At 42.1% G+C, this 27,842-nt stretch overlaps 1 protein-coding gene across 1 annotated transcript in view; it reads right to left on the bottom strand.

The window, feature by feature from the left end:
- LOC126279787 (odorant receptor 43a-like) overlaps positions 1–27,842 on the bottom strand; it is a 55,343-nt gene that overhangs the window by 17,995 nt on the left and 9,506 nt on the right. The window contains exons 3-5 of the mRNA XM_049979709.1: positions 20,746–21,230; positions 11,505–11,604; positions 137–250 (exon numbers count right to left, since the gene is read on the bottom strand). Of these exons, the coding sequence (XP_049835666.1) occupies positions 137–250; positions 11,505–11,604; positions 20,746–21,230 (699 nt within the window). The remainder of the gene's footprint in view (positions 1–136; positions 251–11,504; positions 11,605–20,745; positions 21,231–27,842) is intronic.

Below are 27,842 nucleotides of genomic sequence, written 5' to 3'. Positions count from 1 at the left end.
GAAGCAATAACTCAATTTCGATAAAAAGACACTTATCTGGTTCATTCCCCATGGCCCTTCATTGGGTGCTGCCTATAACAAACTTGCCTTATGTGTGAAATGTGAACATTACTTTCCATCTCGGTGTGTCTCTTACCTGGTCGGTTAAAATCTGCCCGAAGATGCAGTACAAGCCAGTTTCATACAGGAGAGGTAGTATGCTTAACAGTGACTTCAACGCCTTTGCAAGATTTCCGTCTCTCTGCAACAGCTATCAGTTCACAGTATGAGATTCACTGACATATACTTTAAAAGAATTACAATTAACAACAGTACTGAACGACCAGAATGATTTCATGGTCAGTTTGGAGCAGCATAGAGCACTGGACTATCTGAAATTATGTAACACTACAGTAATATTTTATAGTTTACACTATGTAATGCTCTCCGTAAGTTCCGAAGAGGAATGAGACTAGTCTTAACGTCTCATACTCGTAGAAGGGATAAACCCAAGGCATACCTTGTAATGGCGGAAAGCAGGTAACGCACTGGCGGTGAACTTGGGTAGGTACCAAGTGACTTACGGGATAAGGAGTCATCCTCTACCAAGTGCCACGGACCTTTATGGATGGCACGGCGATCTCTGTTGTCACCGGGATGAGAAATAGTCCCAAAAGGGGGAAGAACCAATTAGGAATAACGCAATAGACCTCCTGTATTTCATTTCGCTCAAGCTGTTAATCTCACAAAGACACCATTTTTCAAACAGAAAGCATGCTGGAAAGTCAAATACGGAAAACTACTGTTAGTGTTATCCAGTCCACTGTTACCAAGGACAGCACGAGCAAGTCATCGGATTCTGGGGAACCTGTACTAACATGATGAAAAAGTTGTTCTTTGGAAACAGGCATAAAAAATCATGCAGAAACAGTATAATTTTTCTGTAAGAGTTAACGTGAATTTACTTTTGAAAACGGGAAATTTAATAGATGACAAATGCTCTAATTAAACGCAATATGTTCACTACAGGAGTATAAGGAATAAGATTTACGGACGAGAAGGCCTTTGAATTAGACGTCTGTACAATTTTCAAAGGAAAAGTAGCGTAAAGGGTTAAGAAAAATGTCCCACATTTAGAAACAATCTTCGTTGTCAGCTGAAAAGTTTTCTATTCCGCAATCGATTTCCAGTCGCCTAATGGCACAAATGAGGTCTACACAATGTACAATTAACTAGGTGAATTAAAAGAAACAGAGAAGAAATATATAAATCTTGTGAAAAGCTTCAACATCTACATTTACATCATTACTATGCAATTGACAATTAAGTGGCTGGCAGAGGGTTCATCGAACCACCTTCAAGATATTTCTCTAGCGTTCCAATCTCGAATGGCGCGGGGTAAAGTGAAAATTTGTAGTAAGATTCTGTGGGACCGAATTGCTGAGGTTATCTGTCCTAGGCTTACACACTAATTAATCTAACTTAAACTAAGTTACCCTATGGAAAACACACACCCATGCCCGAGGGAGGACTCGAACCTCCGACGGGGGGAGATAAGCGAGCTGTGGCAAAGTGCCTCTGAACACGCGGCTGTCCAGCGCTACCGTGAGGGGAAACGCGTACTTAAATCTTTCTCTGCGAGAACTGGTTTCTCATGTTTTATCGTGACGATCATTTCTGTCTGTGTAGGTGGGCACCAACAAAATATTTTAGCAATATGTGGAGAAAGTTGATGACTGAAATTTCACCAGAAGAGCCCACCGTAACGAAAAACGCCATTGTTTTAATAATTACCACTCCATTTCATGTATCATATCCGTGGCACTCTCTCTCCTACTTCGGGATAATACAAAACGAACTGCCTATCTTTGAACTTTTTCGATGTTCTTCGTCATTACCAACTGATGCGGGTCTCACACCACACAATAACACAGAATAATTAGAAGAAATTATCACTAAAATTCCAAATAAGTATACTACAATATTGCTGCAATATATTAATGAATAACTGCCGAGGGAAAAAAAATTAGGAACAGGCAGGAACGGCAAATGACTAATAAAACTCTGCAGAGTAAGAAGCCTAGTGACGAAATCCGCCGCCTTTAAGCATTTCCCCAGAAAACGTTGAGTTCTTTAAATCTTAATATAGGTAAATTTCAAGTATACTACGTTGGAATATCTAGTGAATCCTCCCAAGAAAGCCAGAATGTTAAGTTGTAAGAAATACTGTGTTAGGTTGTGACTACTATCTACCCCAAATGAAATACCAACAGACAAACCAAACCAATGATTCTGCAGTATATGAGTGGAAGACTCATACAGGCGAAAAGCTTTTGCAGTAAACTAGAAACAGAAAATGTATGAAACTGAGAACAGAAAAAGAAATAATTCTCTATATAGCACTTACAAGAAATGGCAAAATTGGAATAAAGAAAAGAACACGGAAAACCGGTAAGATTCGTTGAAATAGCCAAACTGATCATGAATACTGAGATAATAAAAACCAATTTCAACACTTAGACAGTGACTTCAAAATGTACAATAATATTAAGTTCTATGAGTCTTTTAAAATAAACTTAAGTAAGTATTCTCCACCAAACTTTTAGCTCAAACACCAAAATGGGAAAATAGCACTTAATAACAAAGAAACTGTGACATTTTAGCGAAGTATTTGGTAATTAACTAATGTCCACGCCACCATCCTGTGGGAAATTACCGAGCATAGTTTATTAATAATTTAAAGAAAAAGTTCGCGTTTGGATTTACAGTCTATACTCGGCACTTTTTCGCGTGGTATAAATGACTGAGTCAACCAGTAGTCCAGCCCAGTGAGGCTGTTGGCAGGCCGCAGTTTCCCGAGTGAAATTTGCGGTAGCCAACGGGGTAAGTAGCAGAAGTGCCACGTGAGGGTTGGGTGATGGGAAAAGAGCGTGATTGAGGACGCCATGTTCTCTCTGCTACCAGCTCCAAAACTGACAGCACGTACTCATCCTCCCGACTCCTCTCCTACGTTTTGAACTTCGGTCCATGACGGATCACCCACAATGGCCCCTTCGAGTGGTTTGTGGCTAGAACGCCGTCTCTAGAGTGTACCCTTTATATCCCATAAGGAAAATAATGAAATTTTATCTGCTTCGTCTTAATTGACAAATTCCTCGGATGTCCACATTCCTGAATTTGTGCCCCGCTGTAGCCTCTACATTTTTAATGAATGTAGGAGAAACTATCATGTTTGTTCGTGGCCAGATGGGTTTCAGTTGAACATTGCACGCTTGTATTTGTCGTGAGGCGTTTGAATGAACGTAGAATCAGTGTACACATCGAAAAATGACTATAGTTTCGAGGTGCTAAAAGATTAGCAGGACGAGATTCAAACAAAAGGAGCGTAAACTACTTAGTTACTAGCCCGCCCGGTTGGCCGTGCGGTCTAACGCACGGCTTTCCGGGTTGGAAGGAGCGCCCGGCGGATTTGTGTCGAGATCCGGTGATCCGGCCAGTCTGTGGATGGTTTTTAGGCGTTTTCCATCTGCCTCGACGAATGCGGGCTGGATCCCCTTATTCCACCTCAGTTACACTATGTCGGCGATTGCTGCGCAAACAAGTCTTCCACGTACGCGTACAGCCCCATTACTCTACCACACAGACGTAGGGGTTACACTCGTCTGGTGTGAGACGTTCCCTGGGGGTCCACCGGGGGCCGAACCGCACAATAACCCTGGGTTCGGTGTGGGGCGGCGGAGGGGTGAAATGGACTGCGGTAGTCGTCGTGGGGTTGTAGCCACTGCGGCTGCCGCGGGGACGGAGCACCTCCGTCGTTTCTAGGTCCCCGGTTAACCACACAGACGTACGTGTTACGCTCGTCTGATGTGAGACGTTCCCTGGGGGTCCACCGGGGGCCGAACCGCACAATAACCCTGGGTTCGGTGTGGGGCTGTGGAGGGGTGAAATGGACTGCGGTAGTCGTCGTGGGGTTGTAGTCACTGCGGCTGCCGCGGGGACGGAGCACCTCCGTCGTTTCTAGGTCCCCGGTTAACCACACAGACGTAGGGGTTACACTTGTCTGGTGTGAGACGTTCCCTGGGGGTCCACCGGGGGCCGAACCGCACAATAACCCTGGGTTCGGTGTGGGGCGGCGGAGGGGTGAAATGGACTGCGGTAGTCGTCGTGGGGTTGTAGCCACTGCGGCTGCCGCGGGGACGGAGCACCTCCGTCGTTTCTAGGTCCCCGGTTAACCACCCAGACGTAGGGGTTACACTCGTCTGGTGTGAGACGTTCCCTGGGGGTCCACCGGGGGCCGAACCGCACAATAACCCTGGGTTCGGTGTGGGGCGGCGGAGGGGTGAAATGGACTGCGGTAGTCGTCATGGGGTTGTAGCCACTGCGGCTGCCGCGGGGACGGAGCACCTCCGTCGTTTCTAGGTCCCCGGTTAACCACACAGACGTAGGGGTTACACTCGTCTGGTGTGAGACGTTCCCTGGGGGTCCACCGGGGGCCGAACCGCACAATAACCCTGGGTTCGGTGTGGGGCGGCGGAGGGGTGAAATGGACTGCGGTAGTCGTCGTGGGGTTGTAGCCACTGCGGCTGCCGCGGGGACGGAGCACCTCCGTCGTTTTTAGGTCCCCGGTTAACATACAATACAATACTTAGTTACTACAGGGTGTTTCAAAAATGACCGGTTTATTTGAAACGACAATACAAACTAAACGAGCAGCGATAGAAATACACCGTTTGTTGCAATATGCTTTGGACAACAGTACATTTTCAGGCAGACAAACTTTCGAAATTACAGTAGTTACAATTGTCAACAACAGATGGCGCTGCGGTCTGGGAAACGATATCTTCCCCATATCCACCATGCTTAGCAATAATATGGCGTAGTCTCTGAATGAAATTACCCGAAACCTTTGACAGCATGTCTGGCGGAATGGCTTCACATGCAGATGAGATGTACTGCTTCAGCTGTTCAATTGTTTCTGGATTCTGGCGGTACACTTGGTCTTTCACGTGTCCCCACAGAAAGAAGTCACAGGGGTTCATGTCTGGCGAATAGGGAGGCCGATCCACGCCGCCTCCTGTATGTTTCGGATAGCCCAAAGCAATCACACGATCATCGAAATATTCATTCAGGAAATTAAAGACTTCGGCCGTGCGATGTGGCCGGGCACCATCTTGCATAAACCACGAGGTGTTCGCAGTGTCGTCTAAGGCAGTTTGTACCGCCACAAATTCACGAAGAATGTGCAGATAAGATGATGCAGTAATCGTTTCGGATATGAAAAATGGGCCAATGATTCGTTTGGAAGAAATGGCGGCCCAGACCAGTACTTTTTGAGGATGCAGGGACGATGGGACTGCAACATGGGGCTTTTCGGTTCCCCATATGCGCCAGTTCTGTTTATTGACGAAGCCGTCCAGGTAAAAATAAGCTTCGTCAGTAAACCAAATGCTGCCCACGTGCATATCGCCGTCATCAATCCTGTGCACTATATCGTTAGCGAATGTCTCTCGTGTAGCAATGGTAGCGGCGCTGAGGGGTTGCCGCGTTTGAATTTTGTATGGATAGAGGTGTAAACTCTGGCGCATGAGACGATACGTGGACGTTGGCGTCATTTGGACCGCAGCTGCAACATGGCGAACGGAAACCCGAGGCCGCTGTTGGATCACCTGCTGCACTAGCTGCGCGTTGCCCTCTGTGGTTGCCATACGCGGTCGCCCTACCTTTCCAGCACGTTCGTCCCTCACGTTCCCAGTCCGTTGAAATTTTTCAAACAGATCCTTTATTGTATCGCTTTTCGGTCCTTTGGTTACATTAAACCTCCGTTGAAAACTTCCTCTTGTTGCAACAACACTGTGTTCTAGGCGGTGGAATTCCAACACCAGAAAAATCCTCTGTTCTAAGGAATAAACCATGTTGTCCACAGCACACTTGCACGTTGTGAACAGCACACGCTTACAGCAAAAAGACGACGTACAGAATGGCGCACCCACAGACTGCGTTGTCTTCTATATCTTTCACATCACTCGCAGCGCCATCTGTTGTTGAAAATTGTAACTATTGTAATTTCGAAAGTTTGTCCGCCTGAAAATGTACTGTTGTCCCAAGCATATTGCAACAAACGGTGTATTTCGATCGCTGCTCGTTTAGTTTTTATTGCCGTTTCAAATACACCGGTCAGTTTTGAAACACCCTGTATAAGGAAAAGCTATCCACTCTTAGACAGAGGTTGAGAGAAGAGTTTGAAGCATTCGTCTGTCGTATGCGTGCAATTTTGTGCCAGACATGCATCCTGAGGTTGGACAGAACGAGGAACGAGTAAGCAGCGGCGAAGTTGTTGATGTACTTACCAGAGGAGTACAAAAATCGGAGGTGACGTAAACATCGCTCTCGTCCTTACACGAGACAGTTTGTCTTGCGCTATCATGACAATAGGTAGAACGTTTTGTTTCGTCATCTTCACGCAATAATGACCCCGTAGTGTTTCCGTCGGTGGAACAAATTGTAGGTGATGCGAGCGGGCGGGTCACACAGTTGACAGGTGTCGGGCTCCTTGCAGCCCTTGCTGTAGGGACATTGGCCATCTAGGTGTTGAGTGTCGTCAGACGTAACATGGAGCGAACAAAGCCAGTAAGGGTTTGAAAGTTACAGAGGCAACGGAAGTCTAGGGTAAGGAAAACACACGAGGCTATGCTTCCCTACAACGAACTCAGGGACAAACATTTATTACCTAAGTTTCCGTTGGACTGTGTGTCTTTATGTTAAACGCCAGCACACCTAAAATCATACATGGGGACATGAGGTGAGGTCTATGGGTGGCAGTATGTAAGGGCCTAACAGAACAACCTTTCTGATTGAGCTGCTCAGCTAGAACGAAGCTACAGATCGTCTTCAGATTCGTGCCAAACGAGTTATCTGTGCAACTGAAAATGCAGAGAGGAAAATTCGTCTCTATGTTTCTTTAGATAATTTTGGAAGAAGAGATGAAATTCTATGCGTAACAGTGTTGGCCAGCTTACAAAAGACAACTTATGATGAACAAGTGGAGTGCCATTTCAGATTAGATCAAAGCAAAAATCATTGCCAATGAGACGCGTATGCAATCGGGCCAGTCCTTATAAATGAGGGAAAAGGTGTCACACTGTCATACCTGGGTAACCACCCCTGAAAAATATCTGATGCCTCAAGTGCACGAGACACTTGACAGTTTAGCAAACTGTAAGTATTTCACTCTTCTTAATACGAATCAAAGCTTTCATCAGACTGCCATTGTGCCTCAGAACAGGCCTCAAATGGCTTCTTTTCGCTTTCTGGAATTTCTTAGAATGTATTTAGATTTGGGAAATGCACCCACCACATTCCAATGGTTTGGAGATCTATTATTATTGGTGTAAAAACGATAATGTATATATTATTTCTTGATGATATCATTGCCTTTCGTAGACAATAGAGGAACATTTCGAATAACTAAAAAGTGTACTTTTAGTGCTACAAGGGGCCAAACTTGAGACTGAAGTTGTAAAAATGTTTTTCTGCGGAATATTATTTGCTGTATATGAGCTACGTTGTACGTTCCGATGGAAGAAGGAAAAAAGTTTCTATTTTTGGACTCTTATGTGAAATTTCTGTGCCACATTATAACGTCTGTGGGAGTGAAACAAGACCAGAAAATTACAGAAGCAGGTGATAATTTACCTGTACCTAAAGATGCGGAGGAGCCAGTGACATTTCTACAGTATGCTAATTAGTATCACGGATTCGTCCAAGATAATGAGCTGTGACCAAGTACTTAACCAAGTTAAAAAAAAATCGATTTGAATATATGAAAAGAAGTGATGATGAGCCCGAGTCTGCATGCTTATTGATGACCTTATAAATGAAGTACACATAATACCCAGGTGCAAGATTTGGTTGCTCGATCTCTTGTTTGTGTTATATATAACGGTGCCTTTTACTGGCTGTATAAGCTGGCGGTAGACCCGTGGTCTAGGGCTAGCACCTTTGATTCATAATCAAAACGTCTTCGGTCCCGGGTTCGATCCCCGCCACTGCCTAAAACTTGATAAATAATCAGCATTGGCGGCCGAAGACTTCCGGCATAAGAAGTCAGCCTCATTCTGCCAACGGCCTTGTCAAAGAGGGCGGAGGAGCGGATAGAGGTTCAGGGCACTCTCTTGTCCTAGGGGTGGGAAATTGCCCCTAAGGGCGGAATAATCAGCAATGATCAACGACATGAGGATGCAGAAGGCAATGGAAACGACTGCATTAAAGACAAGTAAAGTGTATCCATAGGACATGTGGCCTGTAGTTGAAGAAGTGTCATGATGATATCTCCATTGGCAAAAGATTCCGGAATAGTCCCCCATTCGGATCTCCGGGAAGGGACTGCCAAGGGGGAGGTTACCATGAGAAAAAGATTGAATAATCAACGAAAGGATAATGTTCTACGAGTCGGGGCGTGAAATGTCAGAAGCTTGAACGTGGTAGGGAAACTAGAAAACCTGAAGAGGGAAATGCAAAGGCTCAATCTTGATATAGTAGGGGTCAGTGAAGTGAAGTGGAAGGAAGAAAAGGATTTCTGGTCAGATGAGTATCAGGTAATATCAACAGCAGCAGAAAATGGTATAACAGGTGTAGGATTCGTTATGAATAGGAAGGTAGGGCAGAGGGTCTGTTACTGTGAACAGTTCTGTGACCGGGTTGTTCTAATCAGAATTGACAGCAGACCAACACCGACAACTATAGTCCAGGTATACATGCCGACGTCGCAAGCTGAAGATGAACAGATAGAGAAAGTATATGAGGATATTGAAAGGGTAATGCAGTATGTAAAGGGGGACGAAAATCTAATAGTCATGGGCGACTGGAATGCAGTTGTAGGGGAAGGAGTAGAAGAAGAGGTAACAGGAGAATATGGGCTTGGGGCAAGGAATGAAAGAGGAGAAAGACTAATTGAGTTCTGTAACAAGTTTCAGCTAGTAATAGCGAATACCCTGTTCAATAATCACAAGAGGAGTAGGTATACTTGGAAAAGGCCGGGAGATACGGGAAGATTTCAATTAGATTACATCATGGTCAGACAGAGATTCCGAAATCAGATACTGGATTGTAAGGCGTACCCAGGAGTAGATATAGACTCAGATCACAATATAGTAGTGATGAAAAGTAGGCTGAACTTCAAGACATTAGTCAGGAAGAATCAATCCGCAAGAAGTGGGATACGGAAGTTCTAAGGAATGACGAGGTACGTTTGAAGTTCTCTAACGCTATAGATACAGCAATACGGAATAGCGCAGTAGGCAACACAGTTGAAGAGGAATGGACGTCTCTAAAAAGGGCCATCACAGAAGTTGGGAAGGAAAACATAGGTACAAAGAAGGTAGCTGCGAAGTAACCATGGGTAACAGAAGAAATACTTCAGTTGATTGATGAAAGGAGGAAGTAAAAACATGTTCCGGGAAAATCAGGAATACAGAAATACAAGTCGCTGAGGAATGAAATAAATAGGAAGTGCAGAGAAGCTAAGACGAAATGGCTGCAGGAAAAATGTGAAGACATCGAAAAAGATATGACTGTTGGAAGGACAGACTCAGCATACAGGAAAGTCAAAACAACCTTTGGTGACATTAAAAGCAACGGTGGTAACATTAAGAGTGCAACGGGAATCCCGCTGTTAAATGCAGAAGAGAGAGCAGATAGGTGGAAGGAATACACTGAAAGCCTCTATGAGGGTGAAGATTTGTCTGATGTGATAGAGGAAGAAACAGGAGTTGGTTTAGAAGAGATAGGGGATCCAATATTAGAATCGGAATTTAAAAGAGCTTTGGAGGACTTACGGTCAAATAAGGCAGAAGGGATAGATAACATTCCATCAGAATTTCTAAACTCGTTAGGGGAAATGGCAACAAAAAGACTATTCACGTTGGTGTGTAGAATATATGAGTCTGGCGACATATCATCTGACTTTCGGTAAAGCATCATCCACACAATTCCGAAGACGGCAAGAGCTGACAAGTGCGAGAATTATCGCACAATCAGCTTAACAGCTCATGCATCGAAGCTGATTACAAGAATAATATACAGAAGAATGGAAAAGAAAATTGAGAATGCACTAGGTGACGATCAGTTCGGCTTTAGGAAAAGTAAAGGCACGAGAGAGGCAATTCTGACGTTACGGCTAATAATGGAAGCAAGGCTAAAGAAAAATCAAGACACGTTCATAGGATTTGTCGACCTGGAAAATAGCGTTCGACAATATAAAATGGTGCAAGCTGTTCAAGATTCTGAAAAAAGTTGGGGTAAGCTATAGGGAGAGACGGGTCATATACAATATGTACAACAACCAAGAGGCAATAATAAGAATGAACGATCAAGAACGAAGTGCTCGTATTAAGAAGGGAGTAAGACAAGACTGTAGCCTTTCGCCCCTACTCTTCAATCTGTACATCGAGGAAGCAATGATGGAAATAAAAGAAAGGTTCAGGAGTGGAATTAAAATACAGGGTGAAAGGATATCAATATACGATTCGCTGATGACTTGGCTATCCTGAGTGAAAGTGAAGAAGAATTAAATGATCTGCTGAACGGAATGAACAGTCTAATGAGTACACAGTATGGTTTGAGAGAAATCGGAGAAAGACGAAGGTAATGAGAAGTAGTAGAAATGAGAACAGCGAGAAACTTAACATCAGGATTGATGCTCACGAAGTCAATGAAGTTAAGGAATTCTGCTGCCTAGGCAGTAAAATAACTAATGACGGACGGAGCAAGGAGGACAACAAAAGCAGACTCGCTATGGCAAAAAAGTCATTTCTGGCCAAGAGAAGTCTACTAATATCAAATACCGGCCTTAATTTGAGGAAGAAATTTCTGATGATGTACGTCTGGAGTACAGCATTGTATGGTAGTGAAACATGGACATTGGGAAAACCGGAACAGAAGAGAATCGAAGCATTTGAGTTGTGGTGCTATAGACGAATGTTGAAAATTAGGTGGACTGATAAGGTAAGGAGTGAGGAGGTTCTACGCAGAATCGGAGAGGAAAGGAATATGTGGAAAACACTGATAAGGAGAAGGGACAGGACGATAGGACATCTGCTAAGACATGAGGGAATGACTTCCATGGTACTAGAGGGAGCTGTAGAGGGCAAAAACTGTAGAGGAAGACAGAGATTGGAATACGTCAAGCAAATAATTGAGGACGTAGGTTGCAAGTGCTACTCTGAGATGAAGAGGTTAGCACAGGAAAGGAATTCGTGGCGGCCCGCATGAAACCAGTCAGTAGACTGATGAAAAAAAAAAAAAAAAGAAAAAGATAAGCTGGCTGCGGGACAGATAACAGACATTGTATTTTTTGTATGTATTATGGAAACAAACGAATAATAAGGAGAGGTACGAACTTCTGCCTACCGTGGAAAATATTGAACGTAACACCGAATATGTTACGAACAAAGACACGAATTGAATTTAACATTGCTTGTAGTTGACTGATGTGTTCTACAGATAAAGAAATTGGAGAAGTTACTTACCACAGCTGTAACGAACAGACAGGAACACAACCCAGTCATGTTGACGAAAAGAAGGACGAAGATTGATACATTCATTACTCTCTGCAAGAGGGAGAGAGATCTGCAACAAAAGTTACAGTACTGACATTAAATTCCAGCAAAATCATTGGGGACATTAGTATTCGTATTTATAGGATGCAGTCAGTTTAAAAGACACTGAAAAAAAGTTTAGGTTTGCCTCACTTAATTCTGTATAGATGATAAAGAAGCTGCATAATATTTTCAATTTAAAACAATTTCTATTTACTTAACGTAAAGGCGTCGAACACTGTTTTCAAAAAAATTAATGAATCGATATACTAAGACACATTTGCGAGACCTGTGGCTTCTGTCACAGTAAAACATAAGTTCGTCTATTTTACATACAAAATCATGCAATATATTTCCTAGTTTACAATGGGACACTGAAGATTCTTTTCAGAAATTAATGATGCTGATGATAGCATTCAAACTGCATTGTATACAGTGAAATGAGAGGCAGAACACTCAACAGCTTCTCAATTAAACTTAATGGTTATACTTTGATTTCTAGAGGCTTTGGTCAACTGATAATGCAACTTTGACAGTTAGTAAGCTAATATTCCATACTATAAACAAAAATACACCATTAGCTAATAATTTTAGTAGTCTGCACACAGCAATTAAGTAAGTCTATCAATGTTCTCTTTCAGAAATGTATAAGATTTTTGGGATTAATGGAGTTACAAACGACTGATCTGAATTATACACACCAAAGCTGATGTAATACGTGACGCTAAAGAAGTCAAACAATACTGGAAGAAGAAAAATATATTGTGATTGTGAATAAATCACAAATGGAGTCCCTCTCTCTCTCTTTCTCTCTCTGTCTCTCTCTCTCTCTCTCTCTTTCTCACTCGCACACACACACACACACACACACACACACACATAGACACACACACACACACACACACATAGACACACACACACACACACACACACACACACACACACACACACACACACACACACACACACACACATAACATGCTCAGTTTAAAATGTTTACAGATTATACAAGTGTTACAACAACTGTTAGAAAAGCAGCAGCAGACCAAACTGTTAATAAAGTTTAACAAAGAATTGTTAATGAACTTTGTGCAGGTTGCCTCCAACATTTAATGCACGACATAAACTAGAGCCAGTGAATGTGATAGAATAATATATGTTTTTGAGGGTGCATATTCATTGAAATTCGACCTTGGAAAAAACATTCATATTGAAAATTTACGCAATAAATTGCAAACCTCTATCTCTTTGTACAATAGCAAGATCCTAAATCAAATGAATGAGTATCTTAGATGATTTCATATCTCTACTCAGTGATGCTTCATGACATAACATCCTGCAGTTATCACTTAAAGAAACGTATCGATTGCACCAAAACAAGCATTAAGAATAACTCGCGATATTCACCCACAGTCATCTACGCACCTCATCAAGGAGTTTGACATGTTCACTGCTCACACTATTCATTCTTATTTGCGTATTAATATACATACGAGTAGGTACAACATTAAATATAAAAAGTGACCTCTGATACTCATTATTAAATCTGTGGTTGGGAAGCACCGAATACGATGAACAAAATTAATTAATAAGTTTATTTTATTGCATGCCTTATATTTGTGTTCATATGTTCCTGTTGAAGAGTCTTACGTAATAATCGTTTCATTACAAAAAATTATTGTAAGTACTTTATATGTTTGGTTTCATGCACGTAGAGAAAAAATCACACATAGGAGTGCACGAGACACTTGACAGTTTAGCAAACTGTAAGTATTTCACTCTTCTTAATACGAATCAAAGCTTTCATCAGACTAACTTTGACAGTTAGTAAGCTAATATTCCATACTATAAACAAAAATACACCATTAGCTAATAATTTTAGTAGTCTGCACACAGCAATTAAGTAAGTCTATCAATGTTCTCTTTCAGAAATGTATAAGATTTTTGGGATTAAGTTTGACACCTACTTGGATGTGCCCAAAAGCAAAAACGGTTGAGAAACGTGGGTGTAGCTAACATTTTTAACATGTCAGGAAGTTTTGAGACAATTGTTTTTGCTGGGTTGGCACAGTGAAATTTCCTTTAGTTATGTTGCACCGTAAGTCATGTGTCAACTTGATCTGTGGACAGATTTGTTTAAAACGCTTTTTAAAGTAGTCATGGGGAGTATTACAATCAAATGGATAAACTGGAGAACTGCAAATGGAAATTCATTCAAATGTGTCAAGCAAAGTTTTATGAGCAGGCTGTCCCGTTATTTCGACAATTAATGAATGGATGAGTAAATTATCTTCTCTTGAAACCTATTCTCGACTGATCTATTCCTATGGGAGTGACGGCTATCCGCCAGAAAGGAATCAGCAGTCAAAGCAAGTGATGGTCACACTTCAAAACAGGTGGCGTCGCTTGCGTCCTCTTACTTATTACCTTAGTTATATTAAAAACGTAAATGGAAAATGTTGTCAAGCCTTCGGATATGACTGGATGGACAAAATATCTTTCTCATGTAACATGATAAAAATGCGCGAAATAACTAAGCTCAATATTTAGCTATGAACAATCGTCGAAACTGCATCCGTCGACCTACCTTGTCTGCCCCTAAAACAGGATAACATACAAACAAATCTTGCTTTACTAATGTTTCGTGACTGTATCTCAGTATGTGGTTTTCGATGCCTCACAATGTTTTTGAACTGTGGCATGAATTCATGATACACAGTAAGATGGTGCCATGCATCTGTATCAAGGAATGATGCTTTTTAAATTGAAATAATTCCGGAAGCAATAAACTGATAATACTATACAGTGTTACTAAACACAGGAAATGAATTTCAAGCAATAGATAGAAAATTCAAATTGACAACAAGGGATATCACTTAATCCTTCCACGACATTGAGCAAGATAAGAGAATTTCATTATACAGAAAGGGGGATCAATGTGAATTTGGAAGAAATTTTGTGGTGAGGTCTTATGGACCAAATGAATTTACAACACCGCAAAAATGAGCCGCAAAGGAAAATAATTTTTTTGTTTGTCTGCTTACAGGTATTTGGCCTGCTCCATTATACAGAATGTCAAACACACGCAAATCACCACTTACACTGTTAGTTCAAGTAATCAAAACAAGCTACAAACATACTACGATACTGTGGTTTCACAAGGACTTTGTACACAGTCAGAGGTGTTACAGTGTGTTTGGATTACATTTTTTTGTTACTTTCTCTGCATGCTGTCTGTCATTGACCTGAGGAAGTCACTGGCCTCGGAAATTTGTCTAATTATGTCACATAAGTCCTCCATGTATCTTTGTTCATTGGGATTTTGTTTGGTCTGTTTACCGCTGTTAAGTGTGCTGCTCTCTTGTGTGCATGTGGGTTACATGATGTGGCAGAGGTTGTGGTTCTGGAAGTTGTCTATTTTGCGTATATTTTGAAATTGTGCTGTTGTGTCTATTTTCTACTCACAGATCTAGAAAATTAATGCTATCATTGTTTTAGTATTCAGCTGTGAAATTTTTTTACTTATTACTTAGTTAAACAAATTTATGATCTTATTGATGTCTATGCTGTTCCCTTTGAGAGAAATTAAGGTATCATCTAAATATATTTTTTAGTCTACTATGTTTTTTTAAGGAGGGTTCCTTGAATATTTTCTTGTACTGTGCGGATATGGATGATCCCATGGCTAGCCAATTTGGTTACTGACAAATGTTACCATTGAATGCAAAGTAATTGTAGTTGATGATTATCTCTAGTAACTCTATAAATTCTCTAATTTCAGCTAGTGAACTCATCTTGTGATTTCATAAGTTGTTCTTTATTACTGCAATGCCTTCTTTAACAGAGATATTGGAATGAAGGTTTGTGTTGTCTAGTGACGTAAAATGTGCACTTTCTGGAAAGTCTATTTCCCTGACTAATGTGGTTCGCTTTATACAATATAAGTATTTCACACATATCACGAAAGATCAAAAAACTATATTCCAATATCCCAGTTAAAGACGCCATTGCAGTAACAAAGAACACCTTACTAAATCACAAAAGTCTTCACAAGTTGTTATTGTTGAATTTATAGAGTTACTAAAAATAATTCTGAAATAGAATTACTTTGCATTCAGTGATAACATTTATCAGCAAACACATGAGGTAGGCCATGGGCTCATCTAGATCTGGCCCAATAACAGATATTGAATCAGCTAATTTCTTTGAATGCTTCTCTTGCAAACGATAGCTGAAACAGTTTTCGTAAATATGTACATATTCTCAATTTTCTAAAAACTTAATCTGTATTTCAGTAGTCAGTAGTGCTAGAAAGTCATTTTGTAATTGACAGGCCTATGTAAGTAATGTTATCCAAAAACACTGCAAGACTTCTGACTGTGTACAAACTCTTTGTGAAACCACAGTGTCGTAATATTTTTGTAGCATCTTCTGTTTATTAAAAGAAACAGTGTAAGTGATGATTTTCGTGTGTGTGATATTCTGTATAATGGAGCAGGCACAACACCAATACGCACGGAAGAAAAAACACCACTTCTAACATTAGTATTTAAAAACACTCAAGGACTCTTTTTTTCGATTTTGCGATCGCAGTATATCCTCACACAGACGCGCGAGTCTATTGTGTTAACCGTTGCACACGAAAACATCACCAAAGATATTCATGTAAACAGAAGCACTTGAGAAAAAAATTTCCAAATGTATTGTGCTGAGATTGAAAAAATAAGCAACTGCATCTTTCATTATTTAAATCAGACACTTATACCTCTTAAATAGGAATATTCAAAAAAAACCAAGACACGAAAAGTACATAGAACACATATTTTGTTTTTATTGGAAGATTGTGGGATACGAATTTCACAAAATAATTACATAAGATTATTGAGTAGAAACAGATGAACATAAAAGGAACTTACGACTCTTAAGCAGGAATATAAAATCAAACAGTAACATCAGAAATACAAAAAGACATAAACTAGTGAGAAACTTGCAATTTTTCAAAGTAGGTCCATGCCCGGACGATCTCTTGGCAGACGTCACTATCATCTCCCCATTCACGAGAGTGGTATTCGTGTTTAATATTCGTTATAAACTTCAATGTAGAGAATCCAGCCTCGCACATGTAGGGTTTTGAGATATTGCTTTGTTCACGTTATCTGGATATTCATTTTTGTTTGAGATCCATTGAACATGGGGAATATTTACTTTAAGTTTCGATCGATGGACTGCCTTCGATGATATTCCAATAAGTTTCTGTTTTTCTGACCTGTTTAATTCTGCTTTGAATATATTTTCCTCGTTAGGTGCAATAGAACACTTCCAGCCACTAGTCGAGATGGGGAAAAATTCCTTCTTGTTTCTCGGACAGGTGGCCTTTCATATGTTTCTTATCTGATTTTTTCTTCTGTATTCGACTCAGTTAAGGCAGTAGCCGTTGCTGGAAAACGGATTGATCGTTCCCCCTTAGAGCCGAGATCAAAGAGTGAGCTTCTTCGAAAATTCGCTGATCGTTTCATGTCGTCATGCACGCCTGAATTCAAAGCATAAATTTGGGTGAAATATTGTAAAGGTACACAACCTCAACACACCAGACTAGGCTTTTAAGACAATCAGAGTGATCAAACTTACAATTATCATTAATTTCAAAAAATGCAAACAGCTCGTCTTGAAGTTCTAAAACTCTGGTAAGTATTTTTAATTTGGAAAGCCGACAGATTTTCCTGTGGAATAACAACACATTATGATCTGCCCCCATCGCTTTACAGAGTTTATCAAACACTCGCGATTATACAGGAGGAGTTTTTAGATTTTTGGTAACTGAAACAAACGTTCGAATGACGTCGCTTAAACGATTTCCGTCCGTAGTCCTCACTAATAAAGCCTCTCTATGTAAAAAGAAATCGGTAGTTATTAATGATGCTTTTTTATTCCGCACGGAAGTTAGCAGAGTTTTTATATTTCCTATCATTACAGCAATGCCACAAGTACATACAGCAATGCAGTCTGTTAATTTGAATCCGTTTTCTTGAAAGCAACTCCCAACAGCTGAAAATATATCAGCTGCAATGATTGCCGTTTCCAGTTCTTGACAAAACAAGTATTGCTCGGTAATTTCGGATACGCAAACAGACCTTACAAAAGATAATAACTGAGCTTCTATCGGAAATGTCTGTGCTTCCATCTAGCTGGGAAAGAACTGCGTGTTTGTTAAATTTTCTATAACTTTACTTTGACTATGAACCGACATATCCATAGCGAGCCAATGAACTGTGTCATTTGACAGAGGTACTTTTGAAATCTGTCCAACTCCTTACGGTCCCAACATAATAGCAACAATTTCTTTACATGCTCGTGAAATAAGCTTGAATGCAAGCATGCAGACACTGAAAACGCTATCGCCATTTTTGAGAGACGCTGTGATGGTTTCTTTCTGAGGTCTTTCTGAAAACGTTTCCATCGTGTAAAGTACCGTACACTCATTTGACAACATTGTTTCGCACGCCAAATGTTTCATTGCAGACTTGCCCTCCTAGCCTGTGCACATGAACCCGAAACTTACATATTCTTCTTTACAGAGGCCGTTATGTTGGAGCTTGATTTATCCTGGTTTTATGTTGTTATAGAGAGCTGATGTCTAAGACGGCACAAATTTTGATCTCTTTCTGACTCTGTATTCATCTCCACTCTCCCCTAACGCAGAAGAGCTGTTAATGTCTAAGGCTTTCTTTTTGTTTTCCTATTACTAATCAACCTACGATGAAACGAGCGCACAAGGAACGAGCAAACGCACGAAAACTATTGAAACTGGCATAGAAATTGGCCTGAGCAACAAAACAAAAGGTATGTGACGATTGATTCCCAAAAAATAAAACTACTGAGAAGTTGACGCCGGCGCTGTTATACACTGAAGCGCCAAAGGAACTGGTGTACGCATACGTATTCAAATACGGAGATATATAAACAGGGAGAATACGGCACTGCGGTCGACAACGCATATATAAAACAACAAGTGTGTGGCGCAGTTGTCAGATCGGTTACTGTTGCTACATCTACGCTACATCTACTTTCATACTCCGCAAGCCACCTGACGGTGTGTGGCGGAGGCATGGTTATCATGGTTTAATCGAGGTTGAACATGGTGTAGCAATCGGCGCTCGAGCGATGGGCACAGCATCTCCGAGATAGTCATGAAGTGGGGGTTTTCCCATACGACCATTTCCCGAGTGTACCGTGGATATCGGGAATGCGGTAAAACATCAAATCTCGCACATCGCAGCGGCCGGGAAAAGATACGGTAAGAACGGGACCAACAACGACTGAATAGAATCGTTCCACGTGACAGAAGTGCAACCCTTTCGAAAAAGTTGCAGATTTCAATGCTGGGTCATCAACAAGTGTCAGTGTGCGAACCATTCAACGAAACGTCATCGATATGGGCTTTCGGAGCCGAAGACCCACTCGTGTACCCTTGACGACTGCATGACACAAAGCTTTGCGCCTCGCCTGGGCCCGTCAGCACCGACATTATATTGCTGATGACTGGAAATATGTTGCCTAGTCGGACAAGTCTCGTTTCGAATTGTATCGAGCGGATGAACGTGTACGGGTATGGAGACAACCTCATAAATCCATGGAGCCTGTATGTCAGCAGGGGACTGTTCAAGCAGGTGGAGGCTCTGTTATGTTGTGTGGCGTGTGCAGTTGGAGTAATATGCGACCCCTGATACTCCTAGATACGACTCTGACAAGTGACACGTATGTAGGGCATTCCGAAAATTCGGGGAGGACAGTGTGACACCCCACACGTCCAGAATTGCTACAGAGTGACTCCAAGAACACTCATCTGAAACATTTCCGCTGGTGTTTTGTCACGGTCCACGTGGCTCCACCCGTCGGAAGTTGCAGTCCTCCATCGGCCATGGGTGTGTGTCTGTTGCCCATAGTGTAAGTTAGTTTAAGTTAGATTAAGTGTTGTGTAAGCTTAGGGACCGATGACCTAAGCAGTCTGGTCCCATAATATCTTACCACAAATTTACAATTTTTTTTACTTCCGCTGGCCACCAAACTCCCCAGAGATGAATATTATTGAGCATACCTCGGATGCCCTACAAAGTGCTGTTTAGAACAGATCTCCATCCCCTCGTACTCTTAAGAATTTGTGGACCGACCTACAGGATTCTTCGAGCCCATGCCACGTCGTGTTGCGGGGGCCCTACACGTTTTAATCAGGTGTGCCAGGTTCTGTGGCTCTTGAGTGTACACATCGAACTGATATACAAAAAATAATCCAGAATTTCCAGAAATCCACTTTGGGTATCCACTGACATTTTTTACTGAGTCAGCCTTCAGCACCGAAAAATCCACTTTGCAGCATGGATGTTGCACACCACGGAAAACGGTACTTTTGTGTGAAAATTATTCGTGGAGTGCGGGATGTTTCGTTTTAGAGCTGCATACAAAAAAAATCCCAATTACCATGATATGATACACGTTTAAGTGCCTGTAATCACTTATAATAATCGGCGATTTCGTGCAATTTGGGCTAATCTAAGAAACCATTTGGCAATAATTTTTCATGTTCTAGATATTTTATCGGCGGAAGAGAAGACATTAAAATCACACGACACTTCTGAGACGCATTCGCGACACACAAATGAGTCGCGACAAGCCAGATGAGAAAAGCTGCATTAGACCGTAAGCGAACTCCGACCGTCACCTTTGAGGGACACGCTCTTCGCCACTGATCTACGCCTTATGCCTCCTGTCTCTTACAAAGCTTCAAACTATTCGTACTTCTCTCTACATGTCGCAGACGGTCTTTGAAAACATCCGCCGGCCGCGGTGGTCTCGCGGTTCTAGGCGCGCAGTCCGGAACCGTGCGACTGCTACGGTCGCAAGTTCGAATCCTGCCTCGGGCATGGATGTGTGTGATGTCCTTAGGTTAGTTAGGTTTAAGTAGTTCAAAGCTCTAAGGGACTAATGACCACAGCAGTTGAGTCCCATAGTGCTCAGAGCCATTTGAACCATTTTTTTTTTTTTTTTGGAAACATCTCCAGTCCATTATACAGCTCTAATGTTTCATGAAGTTACGACACGACTCATTATTTGCCGAAGAGTGGCGTCTACCATCTGAAATGTGTGTCCAGTTATCAGAGAAGCCGTTCTTGCTTACCTGAGGATTACCTGATGGTGCTGAATGTTCTTCACCAGCAGCAGATTTGTATTTTCATCTGAGACATCTTCCGTCGACGAATCGCCTGTGTTATGAACAAATGCATTACTTTTAATGTCGAATTCTTCATACTTTTCTTCATTCCGACGTCTTTGCTCTTGATCTTCAGACCCTTCAAGCCTTAGGTGAACTTTCTGCATAGATGAGATGTTGACGTTCAAAACTTGCAGTTCTGCTGCTACCATCAGCATCATGTGTATGAAGAAGATATTTATACAAGTCGAAGTTTGAGGTGCCACTATTATGCATAGAAACTGAACTAGATAAAGTATTTCGTATGTTGGTGACAAATATATATTCCCGGGGAACCAGAGAGGAACCGGAAACTGGCGATAGGATTCAACGGAATCCTCGTCAGAGGTCCGGAAAGCGCGTGCCAGTAGTGGAGCAGAGACCCAACCGGCGAGCGCCTGTAACGAGGTGACCTGAAAAAAAAAACAGAAAAAATAATTGGTGCGTTCACGACAGAACTGTGCCATACGCTATCATTCAAGGGCTGAACGAAATAACATGAACAACCAGGAATACACATCTTACATCAGGAGCTTGTTTTGGTAATTCACTGCACTCTTGGTTGATCTTGCGCTTATGTAAGTTCTGTAGAAAAACCGAAAGATAAGAGAATCAAAGTGTTTGATATATGGGGCCAGAGGAGAATGTTCAAAAATTGGCGGATTGACAAGATAAGGAAGGGATTCTCCGTGGACTCGGCGAATAAAGTAACATATGGAAATAGTGACAAGAAGAAAGGATAGGATGATTACTGAAAAGAAGAAAAGACAGGATGATAGGACATCTGTTAAGATATCAGGGAATATCTTCCATGGTAGTAGATGGAGGTGTAGGGGGTCAAAGTTATAGAGGGAGAGAAACACTGGAATATATTCAACAAATAATTGAGGATATAGAGTGCAAGTACTACTCTGAGACGAAGAAGCCGGGACAGGAGAGGAACTGACGACACAAAAAAGTTATCATCTTTGAAACTGGTCTGTACATCAGTACGTCTGCGATAATTATATTGATGTATCGTTATTTTGGTATCAGAAAACTTTGTAACAGGTACTGCTTCTTTTGTGTCATCAGTCTTCTGTCTGGTTTGCTGCGGCCCGCCACAAATTCTTCTCCTCTGTCACCTCTTCAATTTGGAGTAGATCAATGTTATCCATTATGCATCGCCGGTTCTCTGGAATTTTGGGAGCTAAGCGCACCTTCCCTGTACGAGGCATATCTTGCTATCTAATTCAACTACGCCCAACGCCTTGATGTTGGGTGCAAGTATCTTTGTTCAGGTTATGTGTAGTATACACCTTGAACAGTTTGCAGATGTTGATCAAATATGAGTGAGGAAGTTTTCCGTCAAACGGTAGCGCAACAGTGAATGATTAACTGGTTTCTTTGCCGATAATGCGCGTAATTACAACTCAGATGACAAATCAATATCGTCATTCTTAGTTAGTAGCAGCAGTCTGCGAACTACATTCTTGTATAAACAATTATTAGGCTACCGAGAACTGTTATAGTGTGATGTTTTAATATGGAAACTCAGAACAACAATGGAAACTTCATTGTGATAGTCAAATTTTATTTAACTGCTAATAAGGGCAGTCCCAGATTTTGGACAACATAGATACAAGAAGATAACCGCATAGAAACTTTTGGTACCAAAAGAAAGACTTTAATTGATCGACGAAAGAAGGATGTCACAAAAGTGTTCAGGACAAGACAGGAACACAGGAAAACAGATCTCTTAGGAATTAAATAGTTAGGAAGTGCAGGGCAGTCAGGGTGAAATGGGTGTCGGAAAGATGTGAAGAAATCGAAAAGGAAATGGCCGTCTGGAGGACTGACACCGTATATAAAAGGCAAAACGACCAGTGAAATCAAAAGTAACGGTAGTAACATTAATAGTGCAACGGGACTTCCGCTGTTGAAAGCAGAGGAGAGAGGATGTAGATGGAAAGAGTACAGTGAGGGCCCTTAGTACTAGGAGGACTTGTCTTTATGAAGCAACATAGGAATAAATTGGATCCGATATGGAAGACGTATCAGTATTACAGACAAATTTAATAGAACTCTGGAAGACATGAGGTCAAATCAGACAGAAGGAATTGATAACATTGCACCTGAATTTCTGAAACCATGGGGGGGAAAAGGCAAGCACACACTGTTCAAGTTAGTGTGTAGTATTTATGAGTTGGCGAAATACTACCAGACTTTCGGGGAAATGTCATCCACGTGTTTCCGAAGAAACTATTTGCAGAAAAATACGAACACTATCGTAAAATCAGCAAACCAGCTCATGTATCCAAGCTGCTGACAAGAATAGTTTACAGAAGCATGACAAAGAAAACAGGATGTGTTAGGTGACAATTAGTTTGGCCTTAGGAAGGGTTAAGACACCACAGATACAATTCTGACGTAGTGCTTGATAACGGAAGAAAGATTGCACGAAAAATCAACAAACGCTATAGGATTTGGAGACACAGAAAACGCGTTCGACGATGTGCATTAGTCCAAGATGTTAGAAATAGGTGAAAAAGGTGGAGTAAGCCATAGGCAGAGGTCTGCGCGGATACAAAAAGTGCAATCCGCATCTGCAAGGTCCTAATCCGCAACCGCATATATTTAAATTTTGAATGAGTAATTAATAGTAATAGACAGCAGTACTTAGAATTATGGTATGTAATGACATTGTTAGGGTGCCATTTTTGCGACAACTTAACTACTTTTGACTTTTTAAATCACAGGAAATGCTCTATACCTTCTCTAAAGCAAACCATTCCAAACAGGAAAACATTGGCGCTCCGGAGCACACACAGTAGCGGCTCGGATCTCGTGAGATTGGAAACGCTATTTTTTAAAAAAAAAAATCAATGTAATAGAATTAATGATGAAAATACGTGCATAGAAACAATTATACACTCCTGGAAATTGAAATAAGAACACCGTGAATTCATTATCCCAAGAAGGGGAAACTTTATTGACACATTTCTGGGGTCAGATATGTCACATGATCACACTGACAGAACCACAGGCACATAGACACAGGCAACAGAGCATGCGCAATGTCGACACTAGTACAGTGTATATCCACCTTTCGCAGCAATGCAGGCTGCTATTCTCCCATGGAGACGATCGTAGAGATGCTGGATGTAGTCCTGTGGAACGGCTTGCCATGCCATTTCCACCTGGCGCCTCAGTTGGACCAGCGTTCGTGCTGGACGTGCAGACCGCGTGAGACGACGCTTCATCCAGTCCCAAACATGCTCAATGGGGGACAGATCCGGAGATCTTGCTGGCCAGGGTAGTTGACTTACACCTTCTAGAGCACGTTGGGTGGCACGGGATACATGCGGACGTGCATTGTCCTGTTGGAACAGCAAGTTCCCTTGCCGGTCTAGGAATGGTAGAACGATGGGTTCGATGACGGTTTGGATGTACCGTGCACTATTCAGTGTCCCCTCGACGATCACCAGAGGTGTACGACCAGTGTAGGAGATCGCTCCCCACACCATGATGCCGGGTGTTGGCCCTGTGTGCCTCGGTCGTATGCAGTCCTGATTGTGGCGCTCACCTGCACGGCGCCAAACACGCATACGACCATCATTGGCACCAAGGCAGAAGCGACTCTCATCGCTGAAGACGACACGTCTCCATTCGTCCCTCCATTCACGCCTGTCGCGACACCACTGGAGGCGGGCTGCACGATGTTGGGGCGTGAGCGGAAGATGGCCTAACGGTGTGCGGGACCGTAGCCCAGCTTCATGGAGACGGTTGCGAATGGTCCTCGCCGATACCCCAGGTGCAACAGTGTCCCTAATTTGCTGGGAAGTGGCGGTGCGGTCCCCTACGGCACTGCGTAGGATCCTACGGTGTTGGCGTGCATCCGTGCGTCGCTGCGGTCCGGTCCCAGGTCGACGGGCACGTGCACCTTCCGCCGACCACTGGCGACAACATCGATGTACTGTGGAGACCTCACGCCCCACGTGTTGAGCAATTCGGCGGTACGTCCACCCGGCCTCCCGCATGCCCACTATACGCCCTCGCTCAAAGTCCGTCAACTGCACATACGGTTCACGTCCACGCTGTCGCGGCATGCTACCAGTGTTAAAGACTGCGATGGAGCTCCGTATGCCACGGCAAACTGGCTGACACTGACGGCGGCGGTGCACAAATGCTGCGCAGCTAGCGCCATTCGACGGCCAACACCGCGGTTCCTGGTGTGTCCGCTGTGCCGTACGTGTGATCATTGTCCTCTCGCAGTGTCCGGAGCAAGTATGGTGGGTCTGACACACCGGTGTCCATGTGTTCTTTTTTCCATTTCCAGGAGTGTATTTCGCTGCTCTTGTGCCAAGGCAGCTAAAGTGACGATGGTTTTAAGCTGTTACTGGCACATTGCATCATTTACCGACAGTTTTTTTGTACTCACTGCTAGGATGTGTAAAATTTTGAAGCCATTGATGTCAGCTGATGATTATATTATAGCTTACGCGTTCAGTCTTCGTCATTTCAAGGTGAAAATATTTATACTATTAGACCTTCACTGCAAAACACTGGCGCACCTGTGAAAAAGTTAAACTGCCAGCAATAATTGACGTCTTCCGAAGAGTGACAACAAAATCAGTGGTTATAAAAATTAGGAGTGGTTGTATGGGGTAGCAGTTCTTTAGCACTCACTGCACCGTACTTGGCTCCCACATCAATAAGAAACTGTGCCGTCTCGAGGAACCCAGATCCACACGCAACTTCGAATGGTAAAATGTCTATGCTGAGAAGATTGATAAGTTTTTCTGTCGCGGCTGTCTTCAAATTTGGCGGAACTTCAGGAACTATCGCGTCTCTCTTGTTATTTAAATAAGTAATTATGCTACTTTGTCGCGCCTCACACGACTGTTTTAGCAAATTTGAAGTTACACTTTTGCGTCCAGTGTAGGAATAAACTTTTTTTACATGCAAAACAAGCCACTATATCTTTTATCTTTTTGTTGCCATCAAATACGTATGAGAATTTTTTCCAAATTGGCGATTTCAATTTGTTTTCATTCACTAATGTAAAATCACCTTTTTTCACCTTACACGAAATTGTATCCATCGATATGGTGTCTATTTGAAGAAAGAACTCTAACTGATATTTGCTACGATGCACGTTGTCACTCGGTCACTACAAAACGCCAACTGAAGGCAGCGGAAAATTGCAACGGGCACCTGTCTGGTAGACAGTGGACAGGTTTGCCACCTAGAGAGCACTTCACAGGCCACACGAAAGACACGGTTGCGGAAACGGATTAGGCGCAGGTCTCTTGGCTACAGCTACGTCGGTCGTAGCCAGGGGCTAAGGACCAAAAATATCCGCTCTACCCAGGCCCTGCAATATTCCAGGAATGTCAACAGACTTGAAGTTTAGAACTAACATTGCAACATATGTACTGGGCAGATGCCTTGCTCATTATCCGCAGATGACCCGCGGATATCCGCGCCGCCCGCGATTTTATCTGTCAAGTAACAAATACCGCGGATATCCGCGGATATATCCACGGATATCCGCATCCGCGCAGACCTCTAGCTATAGGGAATGATTAGTAATATACAATAACGCCGATTCCAGCAATGCTTCACAATTCCTAAGTATATCTGGAAATTGGACATACATCCTTATCTCCTTCTCTCCTCTTTGGATGTCCCTCGACATCTCCTCCTCCCCTATATATGGGAGGAACAGTTTAACTAACTGTGAAAAGAAAACGGACATTTTCACAGCAAAGCACAACACGGACTTTCCTCAGATTGTGTCCTCCCAAATGTTCATAAGAATATCGAGTAAAAATTTGGAGTAAATCAGTCAAGAACTTTTCAAAATTTTTGGTAACAATATTTCCCCTTTATAGATTACACATTCATTTATATATTATAAAATTTATGGCATATGTTTGTCCGAATGTTCATAAGACAATTGCGTACAAATTTGCAGTAAATCTGTGCATAAATTTTCGATATTTTTGGGAATGATATTTCCTCTTTTTACATTACATATATATTTATATATTGTAAACGTTAAATTGTACATAGCCTGTGTCCGAACGTTCATTAGAGTATCTTGTAACTAGTTTAGATAACTGGTCAAGAACTTCTCGAGGTTTTTGATAACAATGTTTCCCCTTTGTACGTTACATGTATATTTATACAGCATATATACTAAAAAAATAAATGTGTTATGTCCATATCATTCTATATTAGAGTATCGTGTAAAAATTTGACGTTAATTGGCCAAGAACTATTCTAGATTTTTGGTAAAGTTTCCCATTTACATATAGCATATGTAGTTAGGTATTTAAAATACGTAGCCTACGTGTATCCGAATGTACAAGGGTTGTTCAGTAAATAATGATCATAATTTTTTTTGTTGACAGCATTCCTTTACTCATCCTCATCATATTGATGGTCCTTCTCAAAGTAGTCTCCTATGAATGCGATGCACCTGTCCCAGCGTTTCTGCCAGTCTTCAAATACATGCTGAAAACCGTTTACAATATCGCCTCCGCTTCCTTCACCACTCCTTCTGACGATTGATAATGCCTCCCACGAAGTCGTTTCTTCATGTTAGGGAATAGAAGAAAGTCACATGGAGCTAAATCTGGACTATAGGGAGGGTGAGGGATGCACGTCACGATGATTTTTGCAACATATTCAGCAACAACATCCGCAATATGCTGCCACGCGTTATCGTGGTGTAGCATCCGGCCTGCTTCACGGGAATGTGGTCTTTTGCGCCGGATATGGGCAATTTTTTCAGGGCGTTCCTGTTGTATTGTCCAGTTACTGATGTGTGTGTAGGCACAACATGCTGATGAACCATTCCATGAATATCAAAGAATGAGATGACCGCAACTTTCCCAGCGGAAGCTACCACTTTTGCTTTTTTTGGGGTTGGAGACGAATGACCTTTTCCACACCGAGCTTTGTTGTTTGCTGTCAGGATCAAAATGATGTAGCCAAGTTTCATCAGCAGTGATTATATTTGAAAGAAACTCCTAATC

Source organism: Schistocerca gregaria, chromosome 1 (genome assembly GCF_023897955.1).
Source record: "Schistocerca gregaria isolate iqSchGreg1 chromosome 1, iqSchGreg1.2, whole genome shotgun sequence".
Lineage (NCBI taxonomy): Eukaryota > Metazoa > Arthropoda > Insecta > Orthoptera > Acrididae > Schistocerca > Schistocerca gregaria.
This window is presented reverse-complemented; position numbering and strand designations above follow the sequence as displayed.